We start from the raw sequence: 22082 nt of genomic DNA, 5'->3' as shown, positions 1-22082 counted from the left end.
ACTAGTTTACAATGACAGAAGGGAAAAAAAAACTATGCAGAACTAAACTATATTACAAGATTTAATGATGAAATTTCAGTTCAAAATAGAGAAAATAAATAATAATAAGGCATATTTATTGTATTCGCTTGGAACCTAATAATAAATACAATTTATTTTTCCACTCATATTGATATTTAAATAACTTAAATCTAAATTCTGAACATTTTCTAAATTTTCATTGTATATCAGTTTTCCCCAGATACTGCAAGCAAAGTAATTTAAGTAAAAAAGAGGAACAGTTCTGAAATCAGAAGGCAGAAATTTGCTTCATGCAGTCATCCTTTAACAGTAAAAGCTTAACTAACCCGCATACTTGTAAATTTTGCGAATATTCGGGCACTCGAGCGTAATTTGAAAAAGAGGAGCTGAAGGGGAGGGTACACTGTAGCCGCTCTTAAGATTTTTCCGCTAAATAAATGCTTTTGACGTTTCGATATGTGAATCATATAAAAATAAACCAATGGAACTGAAAAACATTCTGCTTAGCAAGCACAGTAAAACTCTTATAAACAAATCTCGGACAGAACATCAAAATTAATTATCTCTGCAAGATATCGCAAACGATATTGCGCAATATGTGTGCCATAATTCTTCACTATGTGATATTACGCAATCGGAATCAACAGCTGCCGATATTGCGAGAATAAAGAACTAAATAACTGGGGTGTTTTTCATTCTAATTTTCAACAGACGGCGTTAAATTTACGGAATAGAATCATTCTTCACTTGGGTTGGGAGACCGCAGAACTTTTAGTCCTATTCAATCCAGATTGGAAAGTGATTAAAAAAAAAAAGAAAGAAAGAAAGAAAGAAAAACGTCTGTTGCTTGTTTTGCAGCGAACTGTAACAGTTTCAATATTCGAGATTTTGCGGAGAAAGGGGAGAACCTCCCAATCTTCGTACTGTATAATGTATTGGCCAAAAAAAATAAAATTATTTTGACTATTCGATTACTTTCCCTTTATTTAAGCCATTCCGAATATTATTTCTTAGAAAGCTAATCTGTGTTAAAACACAACCATTTTTGGAAGTTTACTATACTTCAGCAGTTACTGCAACTATGTTATTATAAACATTCATACATACGCTCGTAATATAAGCATAATGATCATAATAAACACGAATATGAACTGACCAAGCGGAACGAGAATGCAAATTATTAAGATCTTGATAAAATTCAAACGTGTGTAGTATTTGGGTGGGAGGAAAAGAATGCCGAATGTACCGGAATTTTCTACTGCTTTTGCAATTCTTTGACCAATAGAACGACAGGCACCTGTCTGTACTCTTCGTGCACACCAAAGGTTATCTTAATGCAGAGAAAGGGGGAAAAGCTATTTCCGGGAGTATGATTCACCATCTGACATTCCATATTAGGAAGAAAAGTTGTTTATTTAGTTTCGGCTTTGGTACCGGGAAAAATAGCATGCTCATTTAAAAAAAAAAAAAAAAAAAGCACTAAAAGCACTAAAAGCAAAAAAATAAGCACTAAAAACAAAAAATAAGGGCTTTATAGAAAAAGTAAGCATCTATAAGGGTCTTTATATTTTATTTTAAAATATAAGGACTTATAAAGCACTTATAAGGACTGCTACGAACCCTGTAAAACATTCAAATATTATGTTTTCATTGTTCTCCAAAAAGTAAGAAATTCACTGCAAACTTTCTGTAAAATACATCCATTACATGTTGATACCATGGAGACATTTTTCATTTTGTTACATATTTCTCGAATCTTCTAGAATCGTGGGTCTATAAATCTTGCCTTCAAATCCTTCTAAACCTTCCAAGCTGCAATGTCTAAAATCCTAATGAAAAATTATCCCTACCAATTCTGTAACAGCAAAAAGCCAGAAATATTTTTTAAAAAAAAAAAAAAAAAAAAAGAGGGAAAAAGTGTAAAATTAATTTTATAGAGAAAACTGGTGCATATTCTGATAATTTTGAATATTGTGAGAATTTTCTATAGAAACTGATCTTAAAATCGCCAAATTTGGAACCGTTTAATAAAAGAATTCACATCTCTAAAAGCGAAAAGTTGTTTAAAAGCTCTTTATTAGAAAAAAATGAATTTCAAAATGCTTATGTTTCACTTCTTGCTTAGAAACTTTATCCCATCATTTATATTAGAAATAGAAACCAATTATAACCCATGAACCCATTCAAAAGATAACCATATATGTCACTGAATCGCAAAAATATTCCTCCAAAATGCTAATTCACACTCAAAATGGCTCAAGGTCAAGATGGTCAAGAGACAGAAATTTCAGATGATTAAAATTAAGGACCTTCTGCTGAGTTTGGCCAAAATTAAGGACCAAAAAATCTAAGGACTTAAGAATCGTGTGAACCCTGTTTTAAACATAATGTTTCATTTAGTCATTTCCTGAGTTGACTGGTGAAAGAAGATAAGCAATTTGTAACAGTATTTTACAATAAACCAAATGTTAGTTTCTTAGCCATTAAATTTTTTTGGAGTAACAAAAACATCAAATTAGTGAAGTGATGCCATTCACAACAGACTGCACATTGAACACCACCAAATATAAGATTACACACATAAGAAATTTAGAAGCTATATTTTTAATGCACTTTTATACCCTAAATTTTCTAGTTCTAAAATATAATATAAAAGAAGGAAAATATGAGCATTAATGCAAAGCAAAAAAAATGACAAAATTAATTTTCATTTATATACTACTGGGTTTCTCTACTTGGACGAATGCCTGTGTATTACACAGCAAAGCATACAGGAACTATTTGTCTGTAGGAAGGAAGGGATATGCATAACTTCATGTAGAGTTTTCTAAGCGAAACCGGCCCATGTTTACATTACAACACCCCACTTACTGAAGACGAATGGGCAGCATCCAAGAGCGTAAATGACAGATGAATACAATACAGATCCAAATAAAAGTATACATGAATACAATGTACGAGGGTTGGAATTTAATAGTGGCAACACAGCTGAAAAAACGCTACGCAACAAAACCAAAGAATATCGCGTATACCACACGTGAACTACATACCTACCTTACCTCTCAGCAAAAAGACTCGTCCTGCCTACATCACGTGCATGCGGAGTGATGCGAAGAACGGATCCTTGTATTAGCTCGCGGTCTAAAGTAAGTGTTGTCAGGATGTTTTCAAAACAAGAACAATGATGTTGGATAAAAATTGAATGTGCCAGAGGTCGTACAGCACGACAGTGTCATCAAGGGCTTCAAGAGGCTTGCGGGGAATCTGCGTTGCCTTACAGAACCGTAGCAAGATGGGTGAAAGCATTCAATGAAGGACGGTAAAACGTGGCAGACATGCTGCGGCCAGGTCGTCCGAGTGTCAGCGATGCAGACATGCAAGCTGTTGCCGCACTAATGGACAGTGATCGCCGCCAAACGATTCGTCAGCTGGCCAGACAAACAGGATTAGCGCATACGACTGTGCTGAACATTCTGAAGGAACGCCTGTCCATGAGAAAAATTGCTTCACGATGGGTTCCACATCAATTGACGAAAATGCAGAAATGGCTACGATATGATGCTGCCCGAACCCACCTGGAGCGCTATGAGCGCGAAGGAGATGCTTTTTTACGCCGTATCATTACGCTGGATGAGACTTGGGCCCGATCGTACCAGCCAGAACTGAAACGCCAATCAAACGAATGGCGCCATCACGGGTCACCACGACGTTCGAAATTTCATCAGAACCCCAGCAATGTGAAAGTTATGGTGATTCTCAAGTACGACTGTGTTGGTGTCATCCTAATGCATACCGTTCCCCCAATAAAGACCGTCACTGCGCAGTATTACTGCTCATTTTTGGAGCACAATCTCCGACCAGCTTTGAGAAAAAAACGGAGACACTTTCTGCAGAATGCTCCTCTCATTTTGCATGACAATGCTCGGCCGCATGTAGCACAAATTGTGACTGATTTGTTCAAGCGATGGGGCTGGGAAATGCTTTACCATCCACCATACTCCCCAGATCTAAGCCCTTGTGACTAAATTCCTAAGATGAAGGAACCACTTCGTGGCACTCGCTTCCAAACTGTTCATGAGATTCTTGCGACAGTAGACCGGTCCATTCAAACTATCAACAAAACAGGCGCTGCTACAGGTATTCTGCGACTTCCAGATCGTTGAAAACGGGTTGTACACAATGCTGGCGACTATATTGAAGGACTGTAAAACATGGTGACATGAATCACTTTTGTATTCCTTGTAAATAAATAGTTGCCACTATTAAAGTTCCAACCCTCATACATTAGATTAGTTGCAGATGCCTCTTTCATGTGCCTCTGTTAACTCGGTATCATCGATATTTATGAGGAGCTCATGATTACTGTGACTGGACCGGGCAATAAAGGAAAAGATCTGCCTGGTCAAATGAATTATAATTTCTTTTTCCTCAAATTGACAATCATGTATTAGGGTACATAGTATGTTATTGCCATCCTATTCTGTTAGACCAGGCAACAACAGACAAAAATTGCCTGTTCAAATTCATCCAAATTTCATTTTGTCACATAGATGGCCAAAATTAACCACTATAGTAAATGCAATATTAAATGCAATTTGACAATATTTGAAATTTAATTCCACTTATCAATAACCACTCTTAATATCCAGAGTTGAAAACCATTTGCTTCCTGCTAGTGAATATATTATTGCCATTCTATAACATCTAATAAAAGACTAGGACATCCTGTAACAGACATGGGCTGTGACATGTCCCAAACAGTTTTTGCCCAAGACTTATTCAGATCCAAAGCCAAACCACATGAACTCCTTGTGAAGGAAGACTAATAGGCCTATTTTGTTCTCTATACATTCCATAACGTGTGAAGTTGTACAAAGAAACATTTAAAGAGACTGCTTTTTCTTGCAGCCAGCAGAGGTGATAGATATCGGAACCTTGTTCATATATTGTATTCTCCAGAGCCAAGACTGTCAGAGTACAGATTTCAGCCAGTGCTATATAAACATTATTTATATAATTTCCCAGGCAAACACAGTTCATCAACAAAAAGACACAACAGGTCAGTGGGAAATTATTAAGCTTTGTAAAATGCAAGATGTTCTCATGGCATAGTTGCTTACCTTGAAATATGAAAAACAAGATATTTCTGGGAGGTATCTTTGCTTTGTCATGATGCCATTTCAAAAGAACACCAAACTGACTTAAACTTACTTTAAAATGCATGATTTAAGTTAGTGAACTCTTTATAATATAATTTTGATGTAAAATATATTAAAATTTAATTATCTATTTTAAATTTTATGTTTTTGGCCAATTTCCTTTTGTAATTTCCTTTCACTTTTATATTGAGAAAATCTTGAGTTGGGAAGGAAAAATTTTAAGCATCAAAATAATTTAAAGGTGGTTAAGATGAAAATAAAACTAATAAATACTGTGTAATTAAAGTATATACTATTCTGTTCATAAACTTGCCACATTATCAATGTAAAACAAAATTATTAAACTTTACACCATGTTCTACAACAATTTAAGGTAAACTGAAATCAAACAAAATTTAATATGAAAAATTATGCTAAACATCACTAGAGGTGGGAAATGGAATTTGCAAAATTTAAGTTTCATTAATTAAATACATTTCATATGTTGCTGGGAAATATTTTAAGTAAGGGTAGAAGTTGAAACCTGCAAACCAAGAGATTCGGAGACACACTGGGAGACTGCGAGATGTGACGATAAACCAAAGTCTCCTGGTAAAACTAGGAGAGCTGGCACTTATATCATAGGTTCTCTGTTATCGGTTGTTATAATAAAACTCTCAAAAAGACAGCTAAGGGCAACGTGAACATTACTTCTACTCAGTTAAACTTTTCATGGCTTCTGTCTAATGTTTCCTGTCACAAGGCTAGACTGTGCTAGGATGGTTTTAGAAATATGCTGATGAATTTCAGTTAATGTCCTGGCAAATTTTCACCCTTGGTTATGAACCCTATTAAGCCCATATAGGACATAACAGAATATCGGATCTAATCTCACCACTTAACTCCTCATAATCTACAGGAATTAAATGACATCTGCTTCCAGATTAGATGCAATCACCTTTTGGCCTTTTACCAAGAATTCATAGAATCCATGCTGTTACTACAAGTTGCTGATGTTTTGTAAGGTGGAACAAAATGGTATTAGAAAGATGGTCATAATATTTTCAGTACAATCTGATCAGGCTGATTAGTGTAAAAGTCTTTTTTATAATCTTGTCTTTTTTAAACATTTAGCTTTTATAGTAAAAACAATATTCATGCACATGTGGTAAAAAATGTACTACTAAATGATATCATGACACCTTTTTCAAGTTTCGAAGAAATTTTGAGATTTATTAATAAAATATGAATTCAGTACTTTATTTTTGTACCTACTACCACTCACAGTCACATAAATAAGTTCTAAGGACTTTTCAAATAAATAACATGATTCCAATTTTGATTAAACATTAAAGTACTTTCAAAAAACCAAACTCTTTTCATGATATAAGAAACTAAATAGCACTTAAAATACGATTTTTCAGGGAAAGAAGGATTACAACCACTCATTAAATCTTAATAATTATTTTCAGATTTAATATTTGGTGAATTGTATTTACTGCATAGTTTTTGCCCTTAGATTAAATTTGACACAAACTGTGATTGCCTGAATATTGTTTGATCAATACTAACACAACATTTTGCCAAAAGATTTCAATTTCTGTATAACTTTCCTGCCATGTCTCAGCTATTCTTCAAAAGTGTATCCCACTATGATAATATTGTCAACATATACAAGACAGTTTTTATATGGCATCCTTTCAAAACTGCTCCATTAGACATTCAAATGTCATGTAAGCAACACAGATACAAAAGGCATTTCTTTAAACTGCCAAAGTACATGATGCTAGTAAATGCAATTTGACAATATTTGAAATTTAATTCCACTTATCAATAACCACTCTTAATATCCAGGGTTGAAAACCATTTGCTTCTTGCTAGTGTGGTTTAAAGTGTAACTGAATCTAGATAAAGACCAACTTTCATTGTAATATCTGTAATCAATGCAAAATAATATGAAACCATCTTTCTTGCAAACTAATATTATTGATGATGCTGAAGGCCTAGAAGAAGGGTTTAGTAACATTGCTGTCTTGCATACCCTTCAGAAGTTTCCTGATTTAAATTTGCTTTGTGAAAGGAAGACAAAATGTTGTTTAACCAGGCAGATGGCTTCCTGCATCAATCCAGTGCTGTGTTACATGAGTGTGGCCAATGTCACTAGATGAAGTGAAAATGGATTTAAAGAAGTGAGAAGACATCTTTAAATCCATTTATTAAATGACATGCAGTTTGAATCTGATAAGCGTTTAACTCTGCACTTAAAATTAGATCTTTAATTCCGCTGGAGTCTGCTTCTGATTGTTGGGATTTTTCAGAAAACTTGTCACAGGGGAACATGAAGCATTTTCCTTCCCTTTCATAAAAATACATGACCAGCCACTTATGTTGGCAATTCTGATGAGCACTTTCGTTTAAGTCCACTAGGGCAGCCCTAGTTAAGAGTTTTTTCAAACGTGTATATTTCTTAGATAAATCGGTACTGTACTTTCTATGAGCAGCTTTTTCGTAAGTTTTCGCTGTACATTAATAATGCATTCCATTCTAGAAGGGACAGCGATATTATCATCAGCAACTATCCTATAGCAACAGACTTCATTTTCCTCCTCTTCAAATATCTGTATCTCTTCATTAGAGGTGATAACTCAATACTTTTGATGTTGTATCAAAATGCATATTTCTTTAAAAAGTCAACATCAAGATGCATAGGTTTACTGTATTGTCCATATACACTGTGAAACATATTGTCCACATACACAGGAAACAAATTTGAGGTATACATTCAATTTTCTGTATGCTGACATCTTCTCTTTATTCGCATTTTGTAGAATTACGGATGAAGATGCATACAGGTTCATGTCGATTTTCTGAGCTACAAAAGCTTTCAATCAAAAAGTTAGATTAGAACTGGTGTCTACTGTCATGCAGCAAGGAGATTTGTTGATTTTTCTTTCAACATATAATCTATGATGTCCACAACGAATTGATGATATCTACAGAATATTGACAGCTGAGCTTGGTGCTTTCATTAATTTATCATCTTCTGCCTGAAATTTACTCTTTGGTTTTTTGTATACAGAACAGTGCCTCTATAAATGACATCCACTGTCCCAGTTTTAGAACTTTAATCCATGGCTCCTATGGGTCTTGAATGCTTCGACAGCCTCCAATCTTTTCATCAGCTCTTTCACCAATCTCAACAATGAGTCTCCTGGGTTGTTGACATTCCTTCCACGATGAAGATCTCTTCTGCTGGCTTTGTGTGCAGCTTCCACTTTCATAGCATACACAAGGACCCTTTCAGATAATCTCTGTCAGCTATTCAAAGTGCTCACTATATATACCAAATTGCATAATCAAAATACTGATGATATTCTTAATGTGTCTTTAATTTCCCATCAGCAATGCAGAAATGCCTGTATGCACAGCATGTAAAATTTCAACCACCTTAATTAATATTTGGTGGTAGCTCATTATGTTCAAAATTTTATTTGTAATTACATGTATCATCATACAATTAAACATCAGTTAGCATAGAAATATTTCTGTTCTAATTAATTTGAAAAATTTCACATATAATCTATTATCTACATTAATTACGGTTATCAAAGGAAACAGAACATCATTTCCACTAGTAATAATATTCATTGTTAATAAGAAAATCAGCTAAATCACTTAAAAGTCCTCTATAAATTTATTCATCTCAGATTAAGTTTTTGCTCTTCAGTAAGAAATGATACCTATGATTGTTATACAATTTGCAATAAACATTGCTCTAGGTCTTAACTACATTCAGCATTATCATTAACAATTTTTGATATATTTAGCTGTCTTGCTAACAATTATCTCTGTTGTACTATGTTTCCACATCAAAATCTACTCAAGCTCTTGAAATATTACAGTAATGAAAGAAATATATAGTAATTTTTGTCCAAAATTTTGAGTTTTTAGATCACAAGAAATCTTAGCTCTCATTTGGATGTGCTGTTTTCACTATTATTTTTTGAAGCTGGTTAGCTACAAATTAGTCAAAAAGCCCTTCTCTTCTCCCAAAGTTGTTTAAAGTAACTGTTATATGATTGATTACATCTTTACAAACTGATTGTTTGACTTCATTCCAGCACTGTTAAAATACTTAAAAATGGCCATATTGAGGCCTGATATTGCACAAGGAGAAGAAGGAGATCATTTTGTTCCAAAACCGTGAGTTACAGTAAACCTTGAGTTAAATATGAGTTATAGTAAACTTTGCTTTCGTAATTTTTGTTCGATTAAGTCAATTTTTGTCGCCTATATTGGTGACAATAATTTCAAAGCACACTGCATTTACTTATTAAATAATCCCTCACTCTTCAAGCAGAGTAATTAAAGCCTGAAATTTTATTCCACCTAATTACAAATCTGAACACTAAGCATCGTATTTATGCCTAGTCCAAATATAATCTTAGTGAACAAAACAGGAAGATTTCTTCAATTAAATCATTGCCAATTCTTCATGTGCTTTTTTAAATATCTTCAGATAGATGGTCTGTTAATATTAAGAGCAGCATTCTTTAAATGTTGACGAATCAGTATGAAACAAAACATTTCTGTAGTAAAACAATATTTGAAGATCAGCAAATAACATTTTTAAACTTACAAAAAAAAAAAAAAAAAAAAAAAAAAGGGGGGGATTATTTTAATATATATACATTAAAAATAAGTGAATGATTAAATCTGATGAGAGAAGTTAACTAAGAGAAAATAATAATTAAATTACAAACAGATAAAAAGAAAAAGATTAAAAGCTATAAATATGATATCATTTTCTTGGAGAGAAGGACAAATAAAACACAAATTTTCAGAACTTTTGACACATAAACAGGTAAATAAGGATAAATAATTTTTGAATACGAACCTGCAAAAAGCCAACAAATTTTGCAATACCCCAACCAACTCGTTTATTGTCTGGATCTACAAGTATTAACTGCAAGGCATCAATAACCATGAAACCTTTGATCTTTTGACCATCTTTGGTTATAACTGTACAGCTGATAAGATCACTATTATCTGAAAATATATGCAAATTTATACTGTAGAAAAATATAAATGACAGTTTTAAATAAAAAGTGAAATTGAATCATGAAAGAATGATTCCAATATTTGAACTAGCAAACAAACAATTCTGTTTATAAAAATTATTCAGTTTTAAAAATCTTGTAAGACCAGAGAAAGATCACTACCTCCAAATTAGTGAAATCTTGCTGGGTAGTTCTGAATAAATGCTGTATAATATTTCAATTGGGTAGAATTTTGAAAACAAGGGAATCATTGCCCTTTATAACAATGCTAATTAAAAAAATTAGTTAAAAGCACAGTCATTAGTTAAAAAAAAGTTTAATTAATATGTATGTGCACTTTACAATTTTAGTAGCACTTTCTTGGTGTGCATGAAAAGTTCACAACATTGAATATAATTTTAACAGAGTGCCAGTTATTAAAATACTTTGTCTTTACATATATGATAACTAACTATAATAAAAACCAAAATGTTATTTCTTTTTTCAATAGTAATTCAGTATCCAATATTAGAGTAAAATAATTCTTGCAAGTGATACAATGTAAAGGAGAAAAATTTAATAAAATTAAAGGAGAAAGTTAACGTTAAACATAATTTCTTTTAGACAAAATTCAATACGATTTAAATACTTAAAGCAGTGAGAAAAAAACTCAGCATGTAAAAAACAAAAATTAGGAAATTTTAAAAAGGATAACTTACTTAAATCAAGGGCCTCATTTACTTTAATGCAAGATGAAACATTTGTCAAAGGAAGTTGTGTTTCTGTTTCATTCTGCAAAGTTAAGGACAAATCTCGAAGAAGGAAAAACACCCTAATAGCCTAAAATATAAAATGATTTTAGTTAACAGAAAAAATACAGGCATTAGAAGATTCATTTCAGATAGCATGAGAGTTACTCTTTTGGAGAAAATTAAGCAACATTATAAACAAAAAACATATTTTCTTTCCAGCCTATCAAAAATTTTCTTTAAAATTGTTTCACAATGATCCCAACAAGGTCTGAAGTTTAAAATTATTTTTGGATATAAAATATTATCCCAAATAAAGAACTTCATTACCTGGTTTTCTATCTAAAAATAATACTTTAGCTTTCCTCCTGTCAGGGAAATTTCATAAAAACTGCAAATTACATAGAAGTATTCTTGGACAATAACACAATGCAAACGAGCTACTTCTTAAATTATATAATTTGAATAAAAGGTTTGCTTCAAATATAGGTTACGGACAATGCCTATTTCAGCTCAAATACCTCAACTCAGTGAAGTCAGAAAATAAATATCAAGGACACAAACTTAATACTTAGAAAATAAATAAATAAATAAAACAGCAATTTTATAAATTTTAATATAAGAATATTTTTTGTAGTCAGTGTTAAGTAGGAAGATTTGAGACCCTTTTAATCCTCACAAATTGATCAGTTTTTGAATAAAGAGGGAATTTTATAATTTCAGGGAAGAATGCAAACAGCTGACTCCCTGTGCTTTCTGTTATTCCATTCTAAAATAATAAAACTAATCTAACTGTATAACTAAATAATCTAACTGTACACGTATTTTTCAGCTATGTTTGAACTTTGAAAAGGGATGGGGGAATGATCTTCTAGCAATGGTAAAAAGAAATGTTAATATTTTAGAAATATTTAACATTTTAGCAATTTTTTATAGTTGTGTAAAATATTATGTCTATTTTGTGACAGTAAATGATATGCAGATTGCTACCTATATATAATTTATGTACTCATAATATGCTTATTCTTTAAATTCACTCTCCCTCCTTCCAATATTTACAGGCCTGTCTGACTGCTAAATTTCTCAAAACTGAAAATCTCCAAAACAATTTTCTAACATGTTAAATCCTCACACAGGTTGATTTGCAATTCAAATCCATGTACTCCAATAATTAGTGGTTTTGTTTTAAATTATTTGTTCCCATTTGTGCTGTCATTTAAATTTGTAATCTACTTGTTGGGTAGGGGAATCCTAAAAAATGTATTAATAAAAAACAATATTAAATAGTTGCTAAATAAACATTTATTCCATAAATATATTATTAAAGTACTGTTAATTACATTTTCCTGCTTTCTAGAGAATCTTTTGTAACTTGACATGATAATCCTCCTTTAAAGTTAACAGGATAAAATACCAGTATGATAAAAATTCACAATGGATGGCTTGATCAAAGAATTAAAGCAACAGCAATGGAGATAAAACAATATGCATCCAATATAATTTTTTACATAATCAAATCATATTTAAACCATTTTATTCAAATTTTTTTTAAATATCTGTTTTCTCAAAATCTTACATAACTTAGTTCCTCACCCTTCGAGCTCTTTCCACTTCTCCACATGGCAGCCTTTTATGAAATTCTATTCCTGACATAGGTGTTCCAGTAGGAGGTAACAGTAGATTTGCATCCATCATTAAATATTCAACATTAAGAGCTTTTTTCTGAAAAAAAGTAGTACAATATATATATATAACTTGAAAAATACAAATAAATAAAGATATATAAACTACATTGACCAAAATATCAGATAATATTTACCATAAATCGGTGTTCTAAAAACCATACGCATTTCATATGTACACTCTAATATTTTAAAAACACACTAGTATCCTTTAATTTTTTGATGGAACACAAAATATATTTGCTTAATTTTACCAATCAGCATAACATTTAGATCTTAATTGTTATTCTTATAGAAAGTCTTCAAAGTAGTTCTACAAGTATGGGTTTTTTCTTTTTCAAATAATACACCTTGAATGATACAAGATTGCCTTATATTTAAAACCATTTTATATTTGTACAAGCTATGTGTGTTTTAATTACACTCATACTTTAAAAATCCACCACTTATTGATCATAAATTAAAAAATTAAATGCTTGAAATTAAATTACTTTAATAAACTTGCATAATAAATACACTAACTTATAACATTACACATAAAAAATTAACAAACATAATCAATAAAATTATATACGAGTTTCAAAAGTAATTTTCTTAAACATTAATTAAAGGAAAAATTACTGGATCCGACTACTGGGACTAATTCAGTTCTTTATTTTTCTATTATAAAGATTTTAACCTTTCACCTCAGGAATTATAATAAAATAATGTAGTAAACTGATAAAAGCACTTAGGAAATTGTTTACTTCAAACTTTCTGAAATATTTTTATAGCCATCATCACATTACACATGATTATATCTTGAAATACAATCTAATCTGAACTATTCCTAATTAATACTTTAATGATGTGCTTAACTCAGGTAATCAGTCTTCAGAGTATTCTTAGCATTTTTTTCCATTTAGTTTAAGATTCAGCAAGAAAATACGGTTCCAGTAAAGTGTGAGGAGGAAGTAATTTGAAAAGGAAGCCTGCTTTATTTCTTTTTTTATAACTTTTATATCATATAAATCTTTACCTTCATTTCTTCATATTCATCTTCAAACATATCTAAAAAGATTTCTTCACTCTAAAAAATAAGCCATATATTAAAAAAATGAGGAATATATTTTTAATAAAATATATATGTTCACACTGTAAAATTATAGAAATTATAATTTGCTCAATGAGATATTAATGAAGATTTAAATAATTTAATCTTGAACTTTATCATAAAAAAGAGACTAATTCTTGTATTAAAAATTGTAATTCTTAAGTTAAACAATTTTAAAACATTTAAACTGCTTTTTCATTTAAAAATGCCACCTGAAGAATTTTGAAACTGTCTATTTCGCTTTACTAAGATTGAATGTGGAACTGTGTACTGCGTTTTATGAAGCTTGCATGACAGCATACTTGAATTTGCAGCTGGATGTAATAGACTACATTATTTAGTCATAGTGATGTATATATGCTTTGTCATGACTGGTGAGAAAGACATATGCATAACAACAAAAATCAGCGTTATATTTACAAAATTTTCACAGGACTAGTTTCGATGGTTTTACCGAACCATCATCTTCAGCTGCAAAACCGCAAATGAACAAGATAGGAAATAATGATTAAGAAAGCCTTGACAAGAATAAGCAAGTGGCGCCATCTGTTGGCGAAACCAGAACTAAAACATAATTTCTCTAAAAGCCGAAGGCAAATTTGGATTCGAATTAGGATCGTTAACTAGAACAGAAAGATTTTTATGAATGTGAAATGCCTCTAGAAAATCCAGTTCTCCAATGCAAGATGTTTTTTAAATAATTTAATAATAATAATAAATTCTTCGAACTCTTTTGCAATTTAGGCTGTCTGTTTCTTTTAGCAATTGTTACCAAATAACGGTCTGAGAGTATTTATGGCACGTTTTCGATCATGACTTGGGGTTTTATATACATCAGAGTTTTTAAACTCTGGGACGAAACGAAACTCTTTATGTATTCCAAGAATGGAAAAAAAATCATTCAGAAATGTGTATCATCAATTTGGCGCCCCATGGATGCTGCGCCCGGGGACGGAATTTGCCCCACCCTAGCTACACCACTAGTTGTAACACGTCTAGAATCACTATCCAAACAAAAACAAGTAAATTTTTGTTATCGATAAAAAGAACTCAGTTTTAATTCACGGTCCTCCAGTCGCAATGATTCTGCACCACTACAGCTGGGCCTATTTCACAGCCTGAGTTAATGGGACACAAACCATGGTTTTGCTTGCACGCAGCCTTCTTTTATGCAGTATATCACAGCATATCTCCCTAATCGAGTTCCTGAAACTCCTTTCGAACTCTTTTGCAATTTAGGCTGTCTGTTTCTTTTAGCAATTGTTACCAAATAACGGTCTGAGAGTATTTATGGCACGTTTTCGATCATGACTTATGGTTTTATATACATCAGAGTTTTTAAACTCTGGGTGAACGAAACGAAAGCGTTATGCCAGGTTCTTGATATAACGCTTTCGTTTACTTTGAGTTCTTAACAGACCTGTGTCAGTAACTGCCCAGTTTCCCTTCTCCCAATCGCATCCATTTCTTACAATTCGGTCAGATGCCCTCTCTATAAAATGTTCCAACTTCCGCACGCAAAAATTTTATCCAACTTTTCTTGCAAATCTTGAAATTAGAATTTGAAACATCCTCTTGCACTCCTTTCTACATGTGCTGAAAGAACAGGAGCAAAATTTAGGATATTTCTGTATAGCGAAGGCAGATTCCACTGAATTGCGTGATAATAGTTCCTTTAATTACCGCCCAACTACATTTCATTGGACTTAAAAGAATGAACATAAAGCACCTTTTTAAAGTTATTCTTGTAATTTGCCCCTCCAGTGTATTCTAGATATGTTATTAAAAAACTTATGCACGTGAACATTTTTCTATAAAATGCCTAGTAATACTATGAGAAGGTTTCGTTGAAATTATCAGTAATATTTAAATGACCACGTGAAGTAACTGTTGCAATTATTAGCAAGTTTTAATGAAATTAACATCGACATTTGTGCTTTCCGGAGAGCTCGGGCTTAAGGGGAGAAGTCTTATCGAATTTTCAGCATTTTAATTTCCAAAACATGGCTTATCTCAGTTGACATTTAATCCAGACATTTCTTTAAAAAGCTTTTGAATAATTTACAAGGTTTTACTTGGTCTGATTCTGGAACTTTAGCCGTACAACCTTACTAGATTGGTAGAACAGAGACTTGAAAAAATCTAATCAACCTTTTTAGTTAACTCGATTTTTAACACAGCAGGGCTCGTGCTACAGATAACTACTACTTGTGGTGATACAAATTAAATAATAACAATCAAAGAAATTTAAACGTTTATCAGTATTCTAAGACAACGCAGTTAAATAACTAAGCTGCAGGCTGTTTCAAATAATTTACCGGCGCGCAAGTTTAAATTATTAGCTGCGAGAAAATGCGAAGCGGAGAAAATTACATTTAGTTAGAACTGGCAGAATTTTAAAACTGCTACGTGAGAGTCAGAAACTCTCTCTCTCACTCTAAGATCCAAAAGCAGGGGCGTAGCTAGAGACGGGCAAGGGGGGCATCTGTCCCCGGGCGCAGAATCCAAGGGGCGCCAAACTGACGTTACGACATTTTAGAATTAAATGTTTTCCTACCTTGGCAAGCAGTAGGGGGCGCGAAATTTTCAGTTGTCCCTGGGCGCTGAAAACCCTAGCTACGACTCTGTCCAAAAGCCCTCAGCTTAAATACTCTACAAGCTAACTTGCATTCTGGTGAGGAATACGGAAAGAAGAAATTAAAGTAAAGATCAAAATCATGATAATAAGCGTTTAATTTAACATAAGAACCTTACAAATCTTTTGTTTGACTCAAGTATATTTTTATAATCTCATCGTATTTCTACTATTTTATCGTAAGCTTGTAGGCTAAATATAGCAAGTATTCGAAAGAATTTGTGTAACACTGATATTCCAAATGTAAGGCTTCCCACTTTGTAAATTATTTAAAAAATAAAATTAAACTCTTTTACTTTTCTCACGGAAATTTCGTTACTTTGTTCAAAAGCTGCTGTCAGGCATCTTTATTGTTTCGCTATTAAAAATCCGTACTACTTGAAAGAAACTAAAGTCTCCATCTAATTAAGATACTTTTCCAAAACTCTGTCAACTAATCTTCCTATATGCAACTGTCTAGATTTGAATTCGAATTCAAAATGGGATAATTTCTGATTTTTGTTCTTCAGACTCTCAAGACGTCCAGTTAACTTTGTGATAAGTTTTCGTGAAAACGTTACGTGCTTTTTAAGGTTATTGTGAATAGATGTTAAAAAGTTATTTTCTTTTTACGCATATGCTGTTAGAATTGTTTCCCAAATTAAATAAGTTTTAAAATACGCATACTATTAATCTCACTATATCAAGAACATCAAAAAGGTTATTTTAACAAAATCGTAAACTAATCAAACTTATCCTATTTCTGTTATAAATAATTATTATCATGAAAACAGAAGTAACTGTTGGATCGGAATCAGAATTAAACTAAAAAAATTTCTGTTATTAAGACACAATGACACGCCGAACAAATATTAATTCAGAAGTCAAACAACAAAAATCAGCGTTATATTTTCAAATTTTCACAGGACTATTTTCGATGGTTTTATCGAACCACCATACTCAGCTGCAAAAACGCAAATGAACGAGATATAACGATCAGATGAGATAAGAAAGCTTCGACAGAAAAAAAGCTAGTGGCGCCATCCGTTCATGAAACCAGAACTAAAACATAATTTCTTTAAAGGACGAAAGCAAAGATGAATTGGAATTAGGATCGTTAACTAGAACAGAAAGATTTTTTTGAATGTGAAATGCCTCTAGAAAATCCAGTTCTCCAATGGAAGATGTTTTTTGAAATTATTAAATTATTCAAAAAACATCTTTCATTGGAGAACTGGATTTTCTAGAGGCATTTCATATTCATAAAAATCTTTCTGTTCTAGTTAATGATCCTAATTCCAATCCAAATTTGCCTTCGGCTTTTAGAGAAATTATGTTTTAGTTCTGGTTTCGCCAACAGATGGCGCCACTTGCTTATTCTTGTCAAGGCTTTCTTATCTTATCTAATCATTATTTCCTATCTTGTTCATTTGCGGTTTTGCAGCTGAAGATGATGGTTCGGTAAAACCATCGAAACTAGTCCTGTGAAAATTTTGTAAATATAACGCTGATTTTTGTTGTTTGACTTCTGAATTAGTATTTATTCGGCGTGTTATTGTGTCTTACATATACATAACTTTATAGCAGAAATGTGACTGAATTTTGTAATTGTGAAAAGCCATAATCAAATATCTTATACATTACAGTATGCACATAATAATAATTCATTCAGCCATGATTCAGCACTTAATAACAGCAGAACTTCAAGGTGATAATATATCACTGACCAACGAAAAATGTTCTGGTGATGGATGTCATCATTGGAGATCGTGAACTATTATGTAAATATCTAGAATTATGTAACATGTATGTGTGACTATTATGCAAATATCTGGAAAATCACTTACATGAAGTCATTGAGGATTTACTCAAAAAACAGTCGTTTTGCCTGGCTGACAATAAAGCCCCGTTTCCATTAGTGCTTGTAAACGGCTAGCGTCATTGGGAGAAATGCACATGCAGACAGACGACAGTTTACACTACTGCGTTCAATTAATGCATACGAAAGTTCGGTGATCAATTGTATTTATTGCCACCAGAATGTCTCTGTATTTAACCTTCTGAGCGGCAAGGCTTTTTCCGGAAACTGCATTAAAAATAATTGCGTATACTCGATTGGTCTTTTGAAAAACAGCAAGTATTTTGACTCAAACTATTTGAAAAGTGGGCACCCCCACATGCGAAAATAAAGGTAATTTTCCCCTCCCTTGAATTTAGCAAGCGAAGTTAGTTTTTCTCTCTATATTATCTTCGGAACACGCGTGGTTGCCAGAATGATATTTTTGTTCGTGTTTGGCTATTTTATAGTTTTGATACTAACATCTACGCTATATATTACTTTGTAGCTTAATCAGGATATGTGCTGAATGTAGAAATATAGTCAATATGCATCATTAATAGAAACTATGTAATATGTTTTAAATTTCAAGTTTCTTTTAAGAAATTGCTTCTATACTGGTGAAAAATTAATCTTGCATTCTTTACAGACATTTTCTGTGAAAACACTTTCAAATATACATAGTCAAAGGAAATATATAAGAACTTTTCCCCCTTGCATTTCAGTTTTTCGAATATAGATTATACACAACTTATTTTAATATGATGTTTTAATTTAATTTTCAAATATTTTAAGTTTAAGAATATTTATAAGGCTATCAAATTTAATTTTTATATAACGTTATTAGTTTTTACCTATTTCAAAAGAAAGAAAACCTTTTAATGCCTTATCTGATTCGCTATAGCAATTTGATATAGTCAGAAGTTCACTTTCATTAAGAGTAAACGTGTAAGCAAAACTAGGAAATAATTGTCAGTACAAATTTTGCTGTTTCATAGACTTGGAATTATATTTTTTGTACCCAATTTTCTTGACAGTAATCACTGCTCTCTGTGAACTAGTACTGTAGTTGCAGTTATCTTACTTTTCTTTTCTACTAAATTCAGTTGATTGGCGTGTTTTTCAGTATGCAGATCTCTTGTCATAATGTTAATTCAGAAATAAGTATTTTTTAGCAAAACATTCTTTTCCTGATCCAGCGTTCATCGCTACTTCTCCGCTATTAATTTTTGGTGTCAACAGCTGATTGCTTCTTTTTTACCACATGAACCCAACGCTTCCATAGATACATGAATAGAAGTTGAACATCGCTGAACTTCATCCATCCGTCACCACACACCGACTGGATTGCAGATGTCAATCAAAGGAATTCCCTCACTGATTGGCGAAACACCTACGCACCGCATTCGCAATGCAAACGGGCCTTAAATGCATGGATATGTATAGTTGCTGTGGCTGTCACATTACCAGAAATTGGTCTCTCAACACCAACTTACTCTCCATATATCCAAAACTTATTGACATGTGATTTCTGGGCATTCTCAAAGTTGAACAACAGAAGAGATTTTTAGATGAAGAAGTAAAAACTGCCCCCCCCAGTACTAAAAAGGATGCCACAAAACAGTCTGTTTCAGGTTTTTAATTTTTTGTGAAACATTGTAAAAAGTATAATTCAAGTGAAAGTTTAGATTCGGGGGTGGGAAAGAGACAACATCAATACAATTTTATTCTGAATAAGAGAATCAGGATTAAAATTTTCTAATCAGGCTACGTATTAATACTTCTAAAAAAAGACAGGTGATACTCCTATAATTTTCAATGAAAATTTAACATTTACAAACTGATACCCTTTTACAATACAAAAAAGGAAAACATGCAAACCTTATAAAAATTTCGTAACATTAAAGTACTTTCTTCTCTGTACTGTTCTATTGCAGCCAAGTGCCTATCAAGCAAATAACTTTCATTTCCTTTAACAGCCAACTGCTTCAGTAATAATATTGTCATCTGAAGAGTTGCAATGCGAACTTTGCTGCCTAAAAAATATAAATTTACAGGAGATCAATACTAATTAAATATGTTTATAGAACGATCGCATGCACTTTTAAATAACATGCAGGAAAATAAGTTTGTCTACTTCTTTCATTCGAATCATGTTTGTAGAGAAAAATTACAAAGAAAAAACATCTTGTTGATTAAAAAATAGAGCATATGTATGATTGACAGCATAAAAATAGTACAGTATTGCACAGTAGCGTAAACAGCAATCATCTCAGCTTAATGTTCATTATAGCTTAAAGATTTAAAAACCTGACTGAGACAACACACCAAGAAATGCCTATGATCTCTACGAATGATGAATGCACATTTTTTATTCAGTACTTTATGAAAATACATATGACAGTAATTTTAAATATTTTGCACTGTTTAAAATCATCTTTTAGGTTGTTAAGTGTTTTAAATAACAAATTGTTTTAACTCTGATTTAAATTCATATTTACGATTGCATTTAAATTTCATTATGTGTTGTTTGGTGTTACGTTGCACATAGGTTAATTATATGTTTGAACTGAAGTACTTTAAATAAATATCAGCTTTTTATTTTAAGACCTGTTTAGCAGTGGATATACAATAAATGGATTCTAGACTGAAACTTATATAATAAAACTATCAAAACTTAAACTATAAATATATATATCCATCAAGCAGATATGCAGCTATGGAGACAAACTGTTGATCACACAAATTTAAACTGACTGTTTCTTCAATAACGAGGTATTTTATTTAGTTCCAAAGTGAAATCAATCATTGCGACTCTCCACATGTTTTATTATGGGGGGGGGAATGAAATGTGCATGCAGAAAGCATACAAAAAAAAAAAAAAAAAAAAAGGAAGTTTGTCAGGGGTGGCAGTGAGGTTCGGATTTTAGATCATTTCGGATACTGGATGTCCAGATCTTGGACTTTGTACTGTATATACTTATTTATTATTATTTTGAAATAAAAATGCAAATTTTACACAACTTATTGAGCTTTGTACTTTATTCATTCAGATTACATTACACGTAACTAAACTCATTATATACAAAAAACAAGAGGAACCAACTGTGTTTTGAATTTGAGGGAGAGAACATACCCAATAATAAAATTTAATTATAAACTAACAACTTAAAACAAATATGCAAACCAAGCTCCTGCAATAAAGTTAAAGAAAATAAAATCTTACTATATTGACAACTCAAACTTATAATCTGCAACATCCTCTCAACCAGATTCACATTGTAGCAAAATTTAATCTGAAAGTATGATTCAATTAGTTATTATGAAACATTTATGCAATATAAGCATAAATTTATAAATGTTGCAAGCTGTCTCAGCAATTATTAGAACTATTAAACACAAAGAGCTGAATTTTAGTATGTAAACAATAAATATAGAATAATTTGCATAGTACTTTAAAGACAACAAAAAATGCACAAACTGTGCAAGAAAGAAATACCATAAAATAAGCAGCTGTTGAAAAGAACAATAATAAACAGAATACTATATATTTCTGTATATACAGCAAAATATTTTAGCAAATTTTTTACTACTGTTTTTTTTTGGGGGGGGGAAGAAGGGGATTGGATAACATAAGTTCAAAATGATTTACAAATAATGCAATCACAAAAACAATATATGCAAAATATTTGAAATAAATATGATTTTTATTTTATCTGAGTCTTATACACATTAATTAAATTTCATAATATTGGTATCTGACTCAACATTTTGTAGCAAATCCCTGAAGCATCTTCCTGTTACAAGCCAGTCTGGGTAAATGCCCTCTTCACAATTAAAATTGATGCTCTTCATTTTGCAAATAATATCAACTTAATTTCAATAATAGCATAGCTCAGTAAAAGCAAT

The 22082-nt window shown here is 31.9% G+C and overlaps 1 protein-coding gene across 5 annotated transcripts in view; it reads right to left on the bottom strand.

Moving 5' to 3' along the window:
* ema (C-type lectin domain containing ema) overlaps positions 1-22082 on the bottom strand; it is a 119233-nt gene that overhangs the window by 34833 nt on the left and 62318 nt on the right. For all 5 annotated transcript variants that reach the window (XM_085817082.1, XM_085817083.1, XM_085817084.1 and 2 more), the window contains 6 exons: positions 21400-21469; positions 20055-20209; positions 13648-13698; positions 12541-12669; positions 10918-11038; positions 10057-10208 (listed from right to left, as the gene is read on the bottom strand). In XM_085817082.1, coding sequence (XP_085673208.1) covers positions 10057-10208; positions 10918-11038; positions 12541-12669; positions 13648-13698; positions 20055-20209; positions 21400-21469 — 678 coding nt within the window. The remainder of the gene's footprint in view (positions 1-10056; positions 10209-10917; positions 11039-12540; positions 12670-13647; positions 13699-20054; positions 20210-21399; positions 21470-22082) is intronic.

The sequence above is a fragment of the Stegodyphus dumicola genome, chromosome 5, assembly GCF_044657685.1.
Source record: "Stegodyphus dumicola isolate Sdum_Otavi_A_Nest chromosome 5, ASM4465768v1".
Taxonomy (NCBI): Eukaryota; Metazoa; Arthropoda; class Arachnida; order Araneae; family Eresidae; genus Stegodyphus; species Stegodyphus dumicola.
This window is presented reverse-complemented; position numbering and strand designations above follow the sequence as displayed.